Here is an 18,332-nt window from a genome sequence, read left to right on the forward strand (position 1 = left end):
CCATGGCAATGCACCTTTTAATTTCCTGGCTACTGGTGCCAAGAGTGTTGACTGTGGAGCCAAGCAAACTAAAGGTGTGTACAATCTCAATCTCTTCACCATCCATCCTGATGCTTCCAATTGGTCCAGTGGTGAGAATCTTTGTCTTCTTGACATTATTATAGATGGAGAAAACATTGAAACTATCAACTATTTCTATTTAGTTGGATCTACAATCAGCACCCTTCATATGGACAATCAAGAAATAAAGTATGGACAATCAAGAAATAAAAAGGCATACTGCATGGCAAAAATCTCCTGTCATGGGATTTTTCAAGGTATCCAGGAACAATGATGTCAGTTTAAAGACTAAGGTGTGCCTGATTCAAGATATGGTCTTCCCAAACTCTTGTTATGGATCTGAGAGCTGGACAATTAATTGTTGTTTTTGTGTACCATTGAATTGGAACTGACCAATAGCTGACCCTGCAGTGGGTTTGCAAAAGCAGTAAATTGTATGGGAGGAGATTGCCCATCTTTCTCCTGAAGAGAAGCTTGTAGATTAGAACCGTGCTTGCCAATGCAGTCTCTTACCACTAAATAATCACAGCAGATGTCTTTGAATTGTAAGGTTAGAGAAGAGTATTGGATATCTCATGGACTGCTAAAAGAATAAACAAATGTGGCTTGGAGAAAGAGCAGTCAGAGTGTTCCTTAGAGGCAAGATGACAAAGCTTTGTCTTTATACTTTGAACATGCTGTTAGGTGGAGCTGTTCCTTAGAAAAGGGTTCCACGCAAGGCAATGTGGAGGGTCAATAAAAAAGGGCCCCCAATGATTGACACAGCAGTGGGCTTAAGAATGTCAAAGATGATGACGACGATAACATAGATAGTGTCGCTATGAATCATACTGAATTCAACAACACTTAACAATAACATGCCAATAAACTATCCATGATCTATATACATAGAATATATGTGCATATTTACATCATAAAATACAACATTCAGTAAAAGGGGGCATTTAAAGATGAAAGAAAAAAATTCTACTCTGGGGCCAGTGGGAAGAAAATGCACTGTGGTTCCAACGGCATGTGGTTGGAATCCAACAGCTGCTCCTCAGGAGAAGGATGAACAATCTCTTCCCATGCAATCAACTGCCTCTGAAAAACTCTCTGGAGGGTAAGCTATGGGTTCCTTTCAACTCAATGGTGCTCAAAAACAACCACTTAATTTGTGTTGCATAACGTATTTTAAGAAAACATAAATGTCTTGATAAACTCATGAGAAGCCCAGTTGGCATAGTGGTTAAAGATTCATGGCTGCTATCAGTAGTTCAAACCTAATTATTCCATGGGAGAAAGAGGACACAAACTGGTTCAGTAAATATTTGAAAGTTTGGCAACACTAGTAAGGTAATTTCATTCTCTTCTGCAGGGTTTCCATGAGTCAGAATCAACTCAATGCCAGTAACTGGATAGGTGAATGATACATGCATATTATCAATAGAAATAAGGATATTTAAGGGATCTAATTAACATTAGTGGCCCTGGAGTGGCAAAAAATGTTGGCTACTAGTTGAAAAGTTGGTAGTTTAAGTAGTCTGGCCTTGCAATCTTTTGAAAAATCTATCTTGCCTTGAAAATTCTTTGGCACCGTTGTACTTTGCCCAAATCAGGGTCACCATGAATTGGAATAGACTCAAAGACAACTGATGATTACAACTTAAGATTGATACCAGAAATTACAGATACTCATTATTTTATATTTGGAAGAAGGAGTGGCATCCACTTTGTTATTGACATGTATTATTGACTTAGAACTGACTCATAGCTAACACTCAGCAGGTTTTCACAGGGAGTAAATCTCATGGAAATAGACTGCCCTTCTTTTTCCTGTGCAGTATCTGATGGATTTGAACCTTATGCCTTGCTTTGGCAGTGTAACTCCTTACCACTGGACCTAGAGCTTTAAAAAAACCAAAAGAAATGAAATTGTGACATAAGTGTGGAAATTATGTTAGAGCCGATTGAAGAAAATTAATTGTTGTTGTTGTTGTTATGTGCCCTTGAGTCACCTGTGACTCATAGTGACCTTTTGTACAACAGTTCTAAACACTGCCCTGTACTGAGCCTGTCTCACGGACTCCAACACAGCTACCTGCATTGCTCTAGTTAGTGTATCAATCCATCACATTCGGGGTCTTCATATTCTGTGCTATCCCTCCACTCTACCAAGCATGATGTCCTTCTCCAAGGACCAGGCCCTCCTGGCAATGTGTCCAATGTATGTGAGATGAAGCTTCAAAATTCTACCCTCCAAGGGGAAACTTGATTTCACTCTATCCAAGATAGACCTATTTATTTTCTTGGCAGCCCATGTTATGTTCAAGACTCTTCTCCAGCACCACAACTCAAAGACATTAATTCTTCTTCTGTCTTCCTTAGTCATTGCCCAGCTCTCTGATGCATAGCAAGTAGTTTGAAGACCAGGGCCTGGATCAGGTGCACGTTAGTCTCTATCCTGACATTGTTACTTCTCAGTACTCTGGAAAGGTTGTTGACAGCAGACTTACTTAATTTATAAGTCTTTTGATTTCCTGACTTATGCTGCCAAGAGTGTTGACTGTGAAGCCAAAAAAGCTATAACTGTTAACAACCTCAGTTTCTACTCCATCCATCACGGTTTTACCCATTGTCCCAGTGGTGAGAATCTTTGTCTTCTTGATATTAAGTTTCAATCCATATTGAAGACTATAGTCCTTGAACTTCTGCAGCAAGCTCTTAAGGTTCTCCTCAGTTTCAGTGAGGAAGGTTATGTCATCTGCATAACCTAGGTTGTTGATGAGTCTTTTTCTAATCCTAATGCCAAATTCCTCCTCATAATTCCAGCCTACTGAATGATCTGTTCTGCATATAGATTGAAAAGGTAAGAGACAGAATACAACCTTGACACACTCCCTTCCTGATTTTGAACCATGCAGTGTTTTTTGCTCTGTTCTGAGTACCGCATCCTGGTCCAAGTATAGATTTCGCATAAGCACAATCAAGTGTTCTGGCCTTCCCATTCTCCTCAAGGTTAACCACAATTTATTGTGATCCACAGTCAAATGTCTTTGAATAGTCAGTGAAACACAGATAGATATCTCTCTAGTTTCTCTTTGTTTTCTTTCAAGATCCATCTGAGATTGACAATAATTATCTGTAGTGCCATGGCTTCTCCTAAACCTAGTTTGTATTTCTGGTAGTTCTCTGTCAATGCTCGTTCAGTCATTCCTGGATAATCTTCAGAAGGATTTTGCTTACATATAAAATAAGGATGTTGTACAATACTTTCCACACTCTGTCGGATCACTTGTTTTTGGAATGGGGATAAATATGGATCTCTTCCAGTTTGTTGGCCAGTTAAGTTGTCTTCCAGATTTCTGTGATGGCTGGTGAATACATCCCAGGCAGTATCTGTTCATTGAAATATGTATTCCATCAATTCCTGGGGCTTTAATTTTTGCCAAGCTCTTCAGAGCAGCCTGAACTTTCTCCTTCATCACCATTGCCCCTTGATCATATGGTTTTTCATGAAAGTCTTCTGTGTCAGCCAATTCTTTTTGGTACAGATAGGGAAAATATTTGACCAACCATTTTCTTAAGTGCTAATTCTAATCTATTACATTCTAATATACTACATGTATATAATGATGTCCAATGCTATTATAAATGTTTTAAATATATTAACTTGTTTAATCTTCACAATCATATGACTTGGGAACTATATTATCAACATTTTACAGAGGAATGGAGGTACAGAAAAGATATGCTCTTATAGTGAAAGCAATAGAAAGGCAGAAAAACTCATTTATAAACATTTAAATTTCTGTGGAACTTACCATTCTTTCAATTTGATGACTTCTTTCTACAAACTCCCTTGAGGTTTTCATTGCATATTTTTCTTTGTATTTGATGTTTGTGACTTTAAAAGAAGCAAGGTAATAGAAAGACTTATCATCTGAAAGAGAAAATAAAGGCACATTTATAGATAAATCAATTCTTTGTCCTTTAATCCTTGTCCTTACTAAGAAAATAAGCTTAAAGTTATTCCGTTTACTTAATTAGTACAAACATTATGGTGGTGGTGGTGTTGCGTATCATCAAGTTTAAACTGACCTATAGCTGACCATCCAAAAGATTTACAGAGGCAATTAATAACGTGGGAGGAGATTGCTCCTTCTTTACCCTCAGTGCAGGTAGTGAATTTGAACGGCATGTCTTTGGGATTGCAGAACAGCTTCTTGTTGTTGTTGTTGTTGTTATGTGCCGTCGGGTCGCTTGCGACTCATAGTGACCCTATGTACAACAGCCGTAGACTCTGCTCTGTCCTGTGCCAATCGCACTGTCTCTGACACTCCCATCCCAATTATCCCAGTCACTGAATCAATCCACCTCATAGAGGGCCTTCCTCTCCTGCGCTGTCCCTCCACCCTCCCAAGCATGATGTCCCTCTCCAAGGACCAGTCTCTCCTCACAACATGTCCAAAGTAAGTTAGACGGAGCCTCAGAATCCTTGCCTCCAAGGAGCCACCCGGTTTAACCCTCTCCAGGACAAATCTGTTTGTTTTCCTAGCAGTCCATGGTATTCTCAATACTCTTCTCCAGCACCACAGCTCAAAGGCATCAATTTTCCTTCTATCCTCCTTGGTCATTGTCCAACTCTCTGATGCATAACAGGTGATTGCGAAGACCATGGCCTGTATCAGACGCACCACATTTAAAGCATATTTTGTAATTTTATACTTGAAGCCACTTAAAAGTGTTAGCTAAACCCTAAAGTGTACTTTCAGGACATCTCGTTTACAGATGCTTACAAATAACAAATTTTCTTCCTTCCTTTTTTAGTTTTCTTTTATCCTTCTTGATATTTATACCTCCTTAGCTTTGAGAACTTTATTTTCCATAAGGAGTTCCACTGTCAACTCAAAGGAACACTGTTTGAATCCACCAGATGCTTTGCAGGGAAAAGATAGGCAGCCTCCTCCTGTGCAACTCACTGTCTCTGAAAATCCACTGGTGGGGCAGCTATGAGCTGGTTTTGAGTCTATGATATACCAAACAACAACAATTCTTAGCTTAGCTCCAAGGTTCTAATCTTACTTTAGTCATGCTAACCACTCCTGTGAATAATCTTAACTATGATGACCTCAATTATCTACTATTTGTTAGTGACTCCCAAACTCTTATCTCCAGACCATATCTTTGTCATGCATTTCAAGTCTTTATCAGCTAACTTTAGGAGTTTATTTGTTGGAAAACATCCAACATATACCTCAAGATGAAATAATCATTTACTGCTTCCTGTACCAAGCCTGCCCCATGTCCTGGAGTTTCTATTTTTATAAACAGCTTTATCATCTCTAGGCATCCAGAATATTACTTCTTCCTCATTTCCAACATCAAATTAGACTTTCAAATCTTTTTTGAATTCCTTACCCTTCCCACAATAGGTATTTCCTTGGTAAAGTTCTTAGCTTATTACATGATGGTGTCTATCCAAAACAAAAACTATATTATTATTGTTGTTGTTATCATGTGCCCATGAGTCTCCAGAAACTCTTCATGACACTATGTAAACAGCTTTGAAGTCTGCCCTGTCCTGAGCCAGTTTCACTGACTCCGAAACACTTGGCCCCATTGTCCCAGTCACTCTATCAAGCCATCTCATTCAGTGTCTTCCTTTCCTGTGCTATCCCTCCACTTTTCCAAGCTTGATACCCTTCTTCAAGTACCAGTCCCTCCTGGTTATGTGCTCAAAGTATGTGAGATGAAGTGTCAAAATCCTATTCTCCAAGGAGAAACTTGGTTTCACCATCTCCGAGATAGAACTATTTGTTTTCTTGACAGACCATGATATGTTCAAGATTCTTCTCTGGTACCACAACTCAAAGGCATTGATTCTTCTTCTGTCATCTTTAGTCATTATCCAGCTCTCTGATGTGGAGCAAGTCATTCTGAAGACCAGGGCCTGGAACAAGAACACCTTAGTTCCTGAACTGAAATCATTGCTTCTCAGTACTCTGAAGAAGTCCCTGATAGCATATTTTCCTACTGCAATTTGTCTTTTGATTTTCTGACTGCTGGTGGGTGCCAAGAATGTTGATTGTGGAGCTGAGCACACTGTAATTGTTAAGAACATCAATCTCTTCTCCATCTATCATGGTGCTGCCAATGGCCCAATGGTGAGAATATTTGTCTTGATGTTGAGCTTCAATCCATGAAGACTATAGTCATTGACCTTCTGCAGCAAGCACTTCAGATCCTCCTCGATTTCGGCAAGCAAGATTGTATCATCAGCATAATGTAGGTTGTTCTTCCTTTAATCCTGATGCCACATTATCTTCGTAAAAGCCTAGCCTCCTGAATGGTATGTTCTGCATATAGATTGAGAAGTATGGTGACAGGACACATTGTTGATGCACTCCTTTCTTGATTTTGAACCATGCAGAGTTTCCTTGTTCTGTTCTAAGGACTGCTGGTCCAAGTATAGGTTTCACTTTAGAATAGTCAAGTCTTTTGGGATTCCCATTCTCCTCAAGGTTAATCACAATTTGTTGTGATCCATAAAGTCAAATGCCTTTGCATAGTTAATGAAACACAGACATTCCTCTGATACTCTGTGTTTAGCCAAGATTTTATCTATATATATATATATGTTTGTGTGTATGTGTATATGTACATACATATATGTACATACATATACGTATGTGTGTATACATATATGTATAAATATATGTATGTATACATATATGTACATGTATACACATACGTATGTGTATACATATATGTATGTATGTTTACATATATGTATGTGTGTTTACATATGTGTATACATATATGTATATATGTATGCATGTATACACACACATAGTTGTTATTGATTGCTGTCGAGTTGAGCACAACTCACAGCAACCCTATGAACAAAAGATCTGAACCCTCTTCCAGAGGCATGTTGTTTACACACACACACACACACGCGCGCGCGCGCGCACACACACACACACACACACACACACATAATGAAAAAGAGAAATAAAAGGCCTTAACAAAGAAACTCTTGTTGTTGTTAGGAGCTGCTGAATCAATTACCATTGATGATACTCTTTGTACAACAAATCTGAATCTTGCTGTATCCTGTGCCATTCTTATGATTCTCTCCTTGCTTATACCATTGTTTCAGTCTCTGAATCAATCCGTTGTTGATAATAGATTGCTGAGAAACTTCTTCTCTTTTGCTAACTTTTCTAAGAATGATGTCTTTTTCTACTGACAAAATGCTTAAAGTAAATGAGATGAAGTTTCACCATCCTTGCCTTTCAAGAGCATCCTTTCTCCAAGACAGAACTCTTTTTTAGGTGATTTTGAAAATATTCAATACTTTACACCATCACCATAATTCAAAAGCACCAATTCTTCACTCTTCATTATTCATTGTCAAACTTTCACATCCATATTTTTTTTAAAATTCGAAAATCCCATTGCTTGAGACAGATACATCTTAGTCTTCAAACTGACATCCTTGTATTTTAAAGAGGTCTTTGACAGCATATTTGCCCAAGGCAATACATGTTTCTACTTTTTGATTGCTGCTCCAATAGGTGTTGAATATGAACCCAGTAACATAAACTCTTGGACAACATCAATCTTTTTCTATCAATCATGTTGCTTTATTTCCTATTGGTCTCATGGAGAGAATTTTCATTTTCTTGATGTTGAGACACAATCCGTATTGAAGGATATAGATGTTATTCTTTTTTATTAAGTACTTTACACCCTCTTCAGGTTCTGTAAGAATGGTTGTTAAAGAGTCTTCCTCCAATCTTAATGCTTCCTCCAAGCCAGACTTCTTAAATGACTGGCTGAGAATGCAGTATGGATAAAAGATACAACCTTTATCTTGTTGTGTTGTTTGAGTATTTTACAAATTCTAGATATAAGTTCCTTGCCTGATATGTCATTACCAAATATTTTTTCCCCAATCTGTGACTTCCCTTTTTACCCTGTTGGAGAAGTTTTTGGATGTGCATAGGGATTTGACTCTTAGAAGGTCCCATTCATCTATTTTATCCTCTCCTGGTTGTAGATTTTCCAGAATGATTGAAATACGTTTTATGCTTTGGATTAGGACTTTTACAGTTCTTCCAAGCTTTTCCTTAATTAAGTTTATAGTGAAGATAAAGGTAAATAACCCAACTGAAAAATGGGCACCATATATGAACAGACGTTTCACCAAAGAAGACATTCAGATGGCCAACAAGCACATAAAGAAATGTTTAAAATCCTTAGCTCTAGGAGAGATGGAAATCAAAACAACTATGAGATATCATCTCACCCCAGTAAGAACAGCAAAATTTAATAGAACAGCAAACATCAAACACTGGTGAGGTTGCGGAGAAACTGGAGCCCTTATTTACTATTGGTGGGAGTGTAAAATGGTGCAAGGCTGTATGGCGCTTTGTCAAGAAATTGCAAAAGAAATATCATTTGACCCACCAATTCCACTACTGGGAAGATATCCTCAAGAAACTGTAACTGCCAGCCAAGCAGATATAAGCACACCCAAGTTTATTTTGGCTTTGTCCACAATAGCAGAGTTGGAAACAACCCAAGTGCCCATCAACAAATGAATTCACCCAATGGAATACTATGCTGTATTGAAAAACAAAGAACTAACGAAATATTATATAAAATGTGTGACTCTGGGGGATATTATGCTGAATGAAATATCTCAGTCACAAAAGGATAAATACTGCATAGTGCCACTGTTGTAAAACTGGACTGACATCTGGGTTGAAGGAAAATTGAGAAAGAGGGGATAAATAATGTATACTGTGTTGGAACAGATGAGGGAGAGAGAACTGTTCAAAAGGGATATGTGATTTGGTATTATTGTCATGACAGGAGTCCAGAACGAACACTGCACAGTGGAGTGGACTTGTGGGGAGGGATTGTATAAATGAAACAATTTTTCTTTTACTTTTCAAAGATAAGCTCGAATTGGGGAGGAGGGTGTGGACAGGGAGAAAAGTGCAAGAACTAATGACTGGAAACCCTAAGTCTCTGTAAACTTTCATTAAAATTAATAAACAAACAAACAAATACAACCCTGACACACACCTTTCCTGACTTTAAACCATCCAATATTTCCTTGTACTATTCTGATAATAATTGTTTTGTGTATACATAGGCTTTACATGAGCACAAATAAATATTAGGGGATTCTCATTCATCTCAATGTTATATGTAATTTATTATAATCTACGCTGTTAAATCTACACAAATGAAAATCTTTCTGGTATTCTTTGTATTCAGAAAATAAACTAATCTTGCATAGGAGTCTCCCTCCACTCTGGAAGTAGGCTGACTGACTGGTGGGATGGCCAAAGGTAGGTGACTCTATTCTGCGGCCCAAAGGCCTGTCTTTAATCGTTTTTAATGAAACATTTTTCTAGGTCATATACGCCTGGTGTGTCCACTTGGCCTACAGAGGTAACTTGTGGTTGCTGTGAAGCTGAACACTGTGACCCTGATATGTCAAATGCAATAATGGTTACCCATGGTGGACCGTGTTTGGTGGTGCTCTCTGATTGTAACAAGCTTGGAAGCAGGAGTGGCATCCACTTCAATAAATAGCTTGCCTCTGGAAACCCTATGAACCTGGAGAAAGGATGAAAGTCATGCATGTACGTGTTGAGGACTTTCGTTCATAGGATCGCTATGAGTCGCCTACAACTCAACAGTATTTAACAATAACAACAATCTTGTATAAATAGCTAAGTCTTGAATATCAACATAGAGCTAGACAATATCAAAACCGTTTCATAAAATGAACTAGGGGGGGAAACCAAAACAAACAACAAAACAAAAACATGAGAAAAGGTGTAACATTCCCTGTTCCGGCTAATCTGAATTGATATGGCTTCTTTACTAACTGTAGCTTTAGCATTTCTTCATTGTTCTTGACTCTAGTTAAGATTTACTATGAAACACAATCACAGCATGATCCCAACTTCTTGATAACTTTTGCTTCATGAGCCCACCACAAAATTGCATAAAACAAGCAAAAATCATTTCATTCGATTTTCCTAACAAGCTTTTCCTGAGCTAACCTATTACTTCTTAACTTTAGATTCACCCTGTATTAGATAATAAATGTAAGTTGTTCATCTAGTGACAAGTTCCTATTTTATTTGACTGGACAAACTTGTCAAAGTCCAAAGTGACTAAATTATGTATTAATCTCTATATAAAATTACCATATATTGATTGTTGTTGTTAGATATTGTCAAATCACTTCTGCCTCACAGTGATTGTACGTAGGACAGTATGAAACCCTGCCCAGTCCTGCATTATGCTCACTATTGCAGTATTTGAACACATTCCAATGTCAATCTTTCTAACTAAGAATCTTCCTATTTTTTCATGGACTTTCCCAATCTTTATGGACATTTGGGTGTGAAAAATTGGTCAGAATTAGAATATGTGGAATAGTAATCACTCATAATTGTTGACATCTGTAGAATAAAATAAAATCTCCACTTTTATCTTGATGATATTATTACCCTCACAACTACTATTTTCCTTACTCATCTTTTGATTCTTTTCCCCCCTAGTTCTTTGCTTTCCAACCTATTTACTCCCACTTCTCAGGGTATTTTGTAATTTTTTTTCTTCTTATTATTTTTCTGGTCACTGACTTGGTTTTTCTTTCTTTATACCGTAAAAGGGTGTCATAAAAACTCATTGCTGTGCAGTTTAATTCAATTCATATCTGGACCTCCAATTTCAGAGGCTGCAAGTTGCATAGAAAGAAACTTCACATATTTCTCCTGCAGAGCAGCTAGTGTATACCAACATACTCTTTTTGAGTTCTCAGTATAACGCCTTTTCACCAGGTTGTTATTGTTGTTGTCAGGGTCATCAAATAAAGTAAAATTGCTAGAGACTCTATGTACAGTAGATCTGAACTTGTTCTTAACCTATGCTATCCTCACATCTCTGACATACTGAGTCCATTGCTACAGTCACTGTGCTCTTCCATCAACCCTCCACATTTCCAACATGATGTCACTCTATGATGAATAACCTCTCCTACCAGCATACTCAAAATATGTGAGATCATTGTCATCTTTGCCTCCAAGGAGGACTATGACTGCATTTTCTTCAAACATATTGTTTATTCTTTCAGCATTTCATAAGATAGCCAGTACTCTTTTCCAACACCCTAGTTCAAAGCATCAATTCTTCTGTCATCCTTATTCATTGTTCAGCTCTCAGATGCATAGCAAGTGATTGAAAATAACATGGTCTGAAAAGACACACCTTAGTCTTAAAATTGATATCATTGCTCCTCAATAATTTGCAGAGGTCCCTGACTGAAGCCTTTCACATTTCAAGAAATCCTTCCTGATCTCTTACTTCCATGTTGTTATTGCTGTTGTTTGCCACTCATCTGTCTGCAACTCATAGCAACTTTAGGCACATAGCTCTGAACCCCACCCTATCCTGAGCCAGTCTCTGACACATCGGCCCCCATTGTTCCAGGCACCATATCAATCCATCTCATCCAGGGTCTTCTTCTGCTCATCTTTCCACTCTTCCAAGCATGATGTCCTTCTTCAAGGACCAGTCCATCCAGGCAACATTTCCAAAGTGGGTGAACCAAGCATCAAAACCCTTACCTCTAAGAGCAACTTGTTCTCTCCAAGACAAACCAGTTTGTTCTCTTGAAAGTCCATGGAATGCACAATAGTCTTCTCTGGAACCACAACTCAAAAGTATTTTTCTGATACATAGCAAGTAATTGTGAAGACAGTAGCCTGGATAAGGTGCATCTTGGACTCTAAACTGACATCATCTCTCTTCAGCACTCTGAAGAGGTCAATGACAGCAGATTTTCCTAATACAATTTCTCTTTTGATTTCCTCACTGCTGGTGCCAAAAGTATTGATGTGGAACTAAGCAAGCTGAAATTGTTACTAATCTCAATCTCTTCTCCATGTATCATGATGCTGCCAATTGGCCATGTGGTGAGAATCTTTATTTTCTTGAGGTTGAGCTTCAATCCATATTCAGTCCATGTTCTTCTTCAGCAAATGCTTCAAATCCTCTTCAGTTTTAGCAAGCAAGTTTGTGTCATTTGCATAATATAGTTTGTTGATGAGTCTTCCTCCAATCCTCATAAAGTTCATGCTCCTGAATTATATGCTCAACATATAAATTGAACAGGTATGGAGATAGGACACATCCCTGATGAACTTCTTTATTGAATTAAAATAATGCAGTGGTTCCTTGCTCTGTTCTGAAGAATGCCTTCTGATCGAAATATAGGTTTTGCTTGAGCACAATCAAGTGTTCTGGATTCTCTATTCCTCTCAAGGTTAGCCACTATTTGTTGTGATCTATGCAGTCAAATGACTTTGCATAGTCAGTGAAACACAGATAGACATTCTTCTGCTACTCTCTACTTTCAGCCAAGATTCATCTGACAATGGCTATGATGTCCCTAGTGACACAGACTCTTCTAAACCCAGCTTGTATTTCTGGTAGTTTTCTGTTGATTTATTGTTTCATTAATTTTTGGATAATCTTCAGCATGCTTTTGTTTGGTGTGAATTAGTTGTATTGTTCAGCAATTTCCGCACTCTTTTGGATCACCTCTTTTTGGAATGGAAATAAATATGGATGTCTTCAATTTAGTTGGCCAGGTAGTTTCTGTCTAGATTTCCTGGTATAACGTGGTGAGCACCTCAAGTCAAGGCAAAGAGAAAGAATCAGGAATTTAAAAAGATGAACAGAAGATTTCAAACTGTAGCAAAGCAAAGTATTACAGTGAAATGTGCAAAGAGCTAGAGTCTGAAAATTAAAAGGTACAAACACATTTCTTAAGCCGAAGGACCTGAAGAACAAATACAAGCCTCAAGTTACAATGTTTAAAGGAAAAATATTGAACGATACATGAAGTACCAAAAGAAGGTAGATGGAGTAGACAGAGTCACTGTACCAAAATATGCTCACTATTTGTCCTTCTGTGACTGAGTTTTTTCACTCAGCATCATGTCCTCCAGGGTCACCCATATTGTGTAATGCTTTATGAGTTCATTGCTGTAATAACACCACTGGTATTAGGGCCGATGGGGTGGTTGGGAGGAGAATAGAATAAGAGTGGATAGATAATGAATCCTACATTATAACAGGTGAAGGAAAGTACAGTTTAAAAGGAATATGTGATCAGGCAGTATGCATACTACAACATTGCAAAGAGAACTGGGGGATGTAGGGGAGGGAGGTAGTTGTGCAACAATGAATGAATACATTTTTTAAAAAAGTAAACTGAATCCAATTGAGAAATGGGCACAGGATATGAACAGACATTTCACTGAAGAAGACATTCAGATGGCCAACAAGCACATGAAGAAATGTTCAAAGTCCCTAGCTCTAAGAGAGATGCAAATCAAAACAACTATGAGATATCATCTCACCCCAGTAAGAATAGCAAAATTTAACAGAACAGCAAGCAACAAATGCTGGCGAGGATGTGGAGAAACTGGAACTCTTATTCACTGTTGGTGGGAATGTAAGATGGTGCAACCATTGTGGAAGATGTTGTGGCGCTTTCTCAAAAAATTGCAAATTGAGATACCATTTGACCCAACAATCCCATTACTGGGAATATACCCCAGAGAGACCATGTCTGCCATCCAAGCAGATATAAGCACACCCATGTTTATCGCACCTTTGTTTACAATAGCAAAGAGTTGGAAGCAACCTAAGGGCCCATCAACAAACAAATGGATATAGAAGCTGTGGTATATTCACACAATGGAAAACTACTCTGCATTGAAAAACGAGGAACTCATGCAATATTATTCAAAATGGGTGACCCTGGAGGACATTATGCTGAGTGAAATATCTCAGTCACAAAGGGACAAATACTGCATGGTGCCACTGTTGTAGAATGGGTCTGACATCAGGGTTGGGGTATGACAGAAAAAACTGGATAAATTATGTATATTATATTGAAACAGATGAGGGAAAGAACAGATTAGAGGTGATATATGATTGAGTATTATGGTTAGCACAGGAATCCAGAATTAAGGTTACATAGAGAAGTGTACTCGGGGTTGGGGGGAAGGGATAGAGGAATTGTATACTAATGAAGTAATTTTTTTTTTCCTTTTTCTTTTTGGAGAGGGGAGTGAACTGGTGGGGAGGAGTGGGCAGGGAGAAAAGTGCGTCAATGAATGAATGGAATTCCAAAACCTCTGCAAATGTCTATTAAAATAAATTAAAAAAATAATTAATTAAACAAAAAAACGTAAACTGAGGGAGAGATAATTGAGGGAAGGAGGGGAAAGTGCAACAATGAATGAATAAATTCCACCTTTTCTGGAAACTTTTGTTAAAATCACAATTAAAATAAAAAGAATTTATGTTTAAAACAAAAACAACACACAAAACCTAGAAAGAATTGGCAGACACAGAAAAATTTCATGAAACAATCTATGACCAAGAGGCAATGGTGTTGAATGAGGAAGGTCAAGTTGCTTTGAAAGAATTGGGGAATAAACAAGGCCCCAGGAATTGATAGAATATCAGTGACTTACCACCATATTTCCCTATAAAGGGGTGTACAGTACTTTTAAAAAGTATGTTTAGAAGTGAAACAAACAAACAAACAAAAAAGTTAAACAATTTATGTGAATGATTGTATAAAAGTGAATGATGGTGTAAATAAATGATTAAATTATTTTTAAAGTGTGCCCTTCTCAGCTACCACTGTCTTATTTCCTTCAACTTTTTATCTATTGTCATAGTCTATCACCTTCTTTCTTGTACTAAATATCAGACAACTCTCAATTAACTCCATAGATGATCCATAAGAACGGTCTCTCAAATCCTTACGTGTCAAATTCTGTATGAGTTCCCTATAGAAGTTATAACAAATTACTACTGATTTACACACTTTGTTGTTGCTATTAAGTCATAGCAATCCAATGAACAACAGATCTGAACCCATTCCTTTCCTGTGCCATCCTCACAATCTCTGACACACTTGAGCCCATTGTTGCAATTACTATAACAATCCAGGTGATAGAGGGTGCTTTTCTTTTTTGCTGTCCCTCCATTTTTCCAAGTACAATGTCCTTCTTTCTCCAAGAAATAGCCTTTCCTAGCACCATGTCCAAAGTGTGTAGATGAAGCTTCATTGTCTTTGCCTCCAAAAAGCTCTCCAGCTTCACTTTCAACAAGACATATCTGTTTATTTTTTTAACATTTCTTGGAATATTCAGTACGCTTCTTCAACAGCACAGTTAGGATACATCAATTCCGCTGTCATACATAGTCACTGTCCAGCTCTAGGAAGCATAACAAGTGACTTAAAAGACCATTTCTTGAATCAGGTGCACCTTGGTCCTCAGAATAACATCAATGCTCCTCAGTAATTTGGAGAGGTCCCTGACTGCTGACTTTCCCAGTGTAATAAGTCTCCTGATCCCATGATGACTGGTACCATGCATATTGTTTGTAGATCTAAGTAGATGGTAGCTGTTGATAGTATCGATCTTTTCTCCGTCTATCATTAGATTGCTTATAAGTATAGTGGTGAGAATTTTAACTTTCTTGACATTGAATCTATACTGAAGCTGTGCTAGGTGACCTTCTGATGCAAATGCTTCAAATCCTCATTTTCTACAATCAAAGCTGTGTCATCTGAATAATGAAGGGTATTGATGAGTCTTCCTCCAATCCTGATTTCACATTATTCTTAAAGGTTTAAGATAATACAAATTTATTATTTTGTAATTCTGGAGATAAGAAATCTAAATAAGTCTCATACTACTCAGGGCTGTTTTGTTTTACTTTTGGAGACTGTAAGGGAGAATTTATCTTGTCTTTTTTTAGAATTCCTCATTATTTGACTTCTAATTCTATTACATCATGAAAGTTATCTCTCTACTTCTGTCATCAGATTATCTACCTCTTTCAACACTTTATTGCACTTTTACAAGGACCATTATGGTAAAGTTTGTTGTTTTTGTGTTGTTATGTGTCGTCTAGTCACTTGCGACTCATAGCGACCCTATATACAACAACCCTAAACTCTGCTCTGTCCTGTGCCAATTGCACTGTCTCCTACACACCCATACCAATTACCCCAGTCACTGAATCAATCCACCTCATAGAGGGTCTTCCCCTCCTGCGCTGTCCCTCCACCCTCCCAAGCGTGATGTCCCTTTCCAAAGACTGGTCCTTCCTTACAACATGTCCAAAGTATGTCAGATGAAGCCTCAGAATCCTTGCCTCCAACGAGCAGCCTGGTTTAACCCTTTCTAGGCTGAATGTTTGTTTTCCTAGCAGTCCATGGTACACTCAATATTCTGCTCCAGCACCACAGCTGAAAGGCATCAATTCTCCTTCTCTCCTCCCTAGTCATTGTCCAACTCTCTGATGCGTAACAAGTGATTGCAAAGACCATGGCCTGTATCAGCCTCACCCTAGTCTTCAGAGAGACACCATTGCTCTTCAGTACTTTGGAGAGGTCCCTAACAGGAGACTTTCCCATGGCAATACGCCTTTTAATTTCTTGGATGCTGGTACCAGGAGTGTTGACTGTGGAGCCAAGCAAACTAAAGCTGTGAACAATCTCAATCTCTTCACCATCCATCCTGATGCTGCCATATATGGTAAAGTTTAGGGTACACTAAATCTAGAATAATCACATCATCTCAAGAACCTTAATAAGAGTCAAAGTCTCTTTTGCTATAAAAGAAAAAATTCCATGTGTTAGGAAATGAACACTTTGTTTACCATTATTGAATGTGTCACAACCTACACTATAAGTCTTGGGGTGGGTTTTAATTATATTTTGCCATTATTTATATTATATACTTTTAATTTTCTCTTTTTAAATATTTCTTTTGAGCATTAAAATGGGGATCACTTTAAAACAAAACTAAGAAGCAAACAAAAAGCTACCCCTACGTACTTCATTACATTTTCATTCAAAGATGTTAACAAAAGAAGGTTATTTTAGATAGAAACTTAGTCTAAATAAGATAGGAAACTCAGAGCAATACAGAATCTCATTCTTCTAGGAAATCTTTCAAGAATGATTTTATTGCTTTGAATTATATGATTTCCTTAAATTCCAGGCCAAGTCTCATTCGCAGAAGATTACGAGGATACATACCAAAGACATATGCACATCTTTCTTTGGTATGACTATGATTCTGAGTGCTTGGTTTTGTATATTGTTATAAATTAAGTCTGAGTTTCTCCTCTTCTCTGAATAATGACATATACCTTTTTTCCTTCAAAAACACGTTGTTTGATCTATGTATTAGGTATCTTTTTTTATTTTTTTAAATTTTTTTAAATGTCTTAGGTATCTTAAAGATACTTAGAAAACTAAACCCAACAACAAACGAATGGATAGAGAAGCTGTGGTATATTCATACAATGGCATACTATGCTGCATTTAAAACAACTCATGAAATACCATACAAAACAGATGACCCTGGAGGACATTATGCTGACAGAAATATCTCAGTCACAAAAGGACAAATATTGCATGGTGCCACTGTTGTAAAGTGAGATTGACATCGGAGTTGGGGCGAGGGGAGAATTGTTGTTGTTATGTGCCGTCGCTAGCCACTCATAGTGACCCTATGTACAACAGCCCTAAACACTGCTCCATCCTGTGATAATCTCTGACACTCCTATCCCGATTACCCCATGCACTGAATCAAACCACCTCATAGAGGGCCTTCCCCTCCTGCGCTGTCCCTCCACCCTATCAAGCATGATGTCCTTCTCCAAGGACCAGTCTCTCCTTATGACATGTCCAAAGTATGTTAGATGGAGCCTCAGAATCCTTGCCTCCAAGGAGCCACCTGGTTTGTTTTCCTAGCAGTCCATGGTACATTCAATACTATTCTCCAGCACCACAGCTCAAAGGTGTCAATTCTCCTTCTATCCTTCCTAGTCATTGTCCAACTCTGATGCATAACAAGTGATTGTAAAGATCATAGCCTATATCAGACGCACCTTAGTCTCCAGAGTGACACCATTACTCTTCAGTACTTTGGAGAGGTCCCTAACAGCAGACTTTCCCATCACAATACGTCTTTTAATTTCCTGGCTACTGGTGCCAAGAGTTTTGACTGTGGAGCCAAGCAAACTAATGTTGTTAACAGTCTCAATCTCTTCACCATCCACCCTGATTCTGCCAATTGGTCCAGTGGTGACAATCTTTGTTTTCTTGACATTGAGCCTCAATCCATATTGGAGGCTGCAGTCCTTGA

The 18,332-nt window shown here is 38.0% G+C and overlaps 1 protein-coding gene across 1 annotated transcript in view; it reads right to left on the reverse strand.

The window, feature by feature from the left end:
* TMPRSS11F (transmembrane protease, serine 11F) overlaps window positions 1-18,332 on the reverse strand; it is a 211,536-nt gene that overhangs the window by 100,093 nt on the left and 93,111 nt on the right. Inside the window, exon 3 of the mRNA XM_006896811.1 lies at window positions 3,864-3,982. Within this exon, the coding sequence (XP_006896873.1) occupies window positions 3,864-3,982 (119 nt within the window). The remainder of the gene's footprint in view (window positions 1-3,863; window positions 3,983-18,332) is intronic.

The sequence above is a fragment of the Elephantulus edwardii genome, unplaced genomic scaffold (genome assembly GCF_000299155.1).
Source record: "Elephantulus edwardii isolate Elephantulus edwardi_28Jun2011 unplaced genomic scaffold, EleEdw1.0 scaffold00192, whole genome shotgun sequence".
In the NCBI taxonomy this organism is placed as follows: domain Eukaryota; kingdom Metazoa; phylum Chordata; class Mammalia; order Macroscelidea; family Macroscelididae; genus Elephantulus; species Elephantulus edwardii.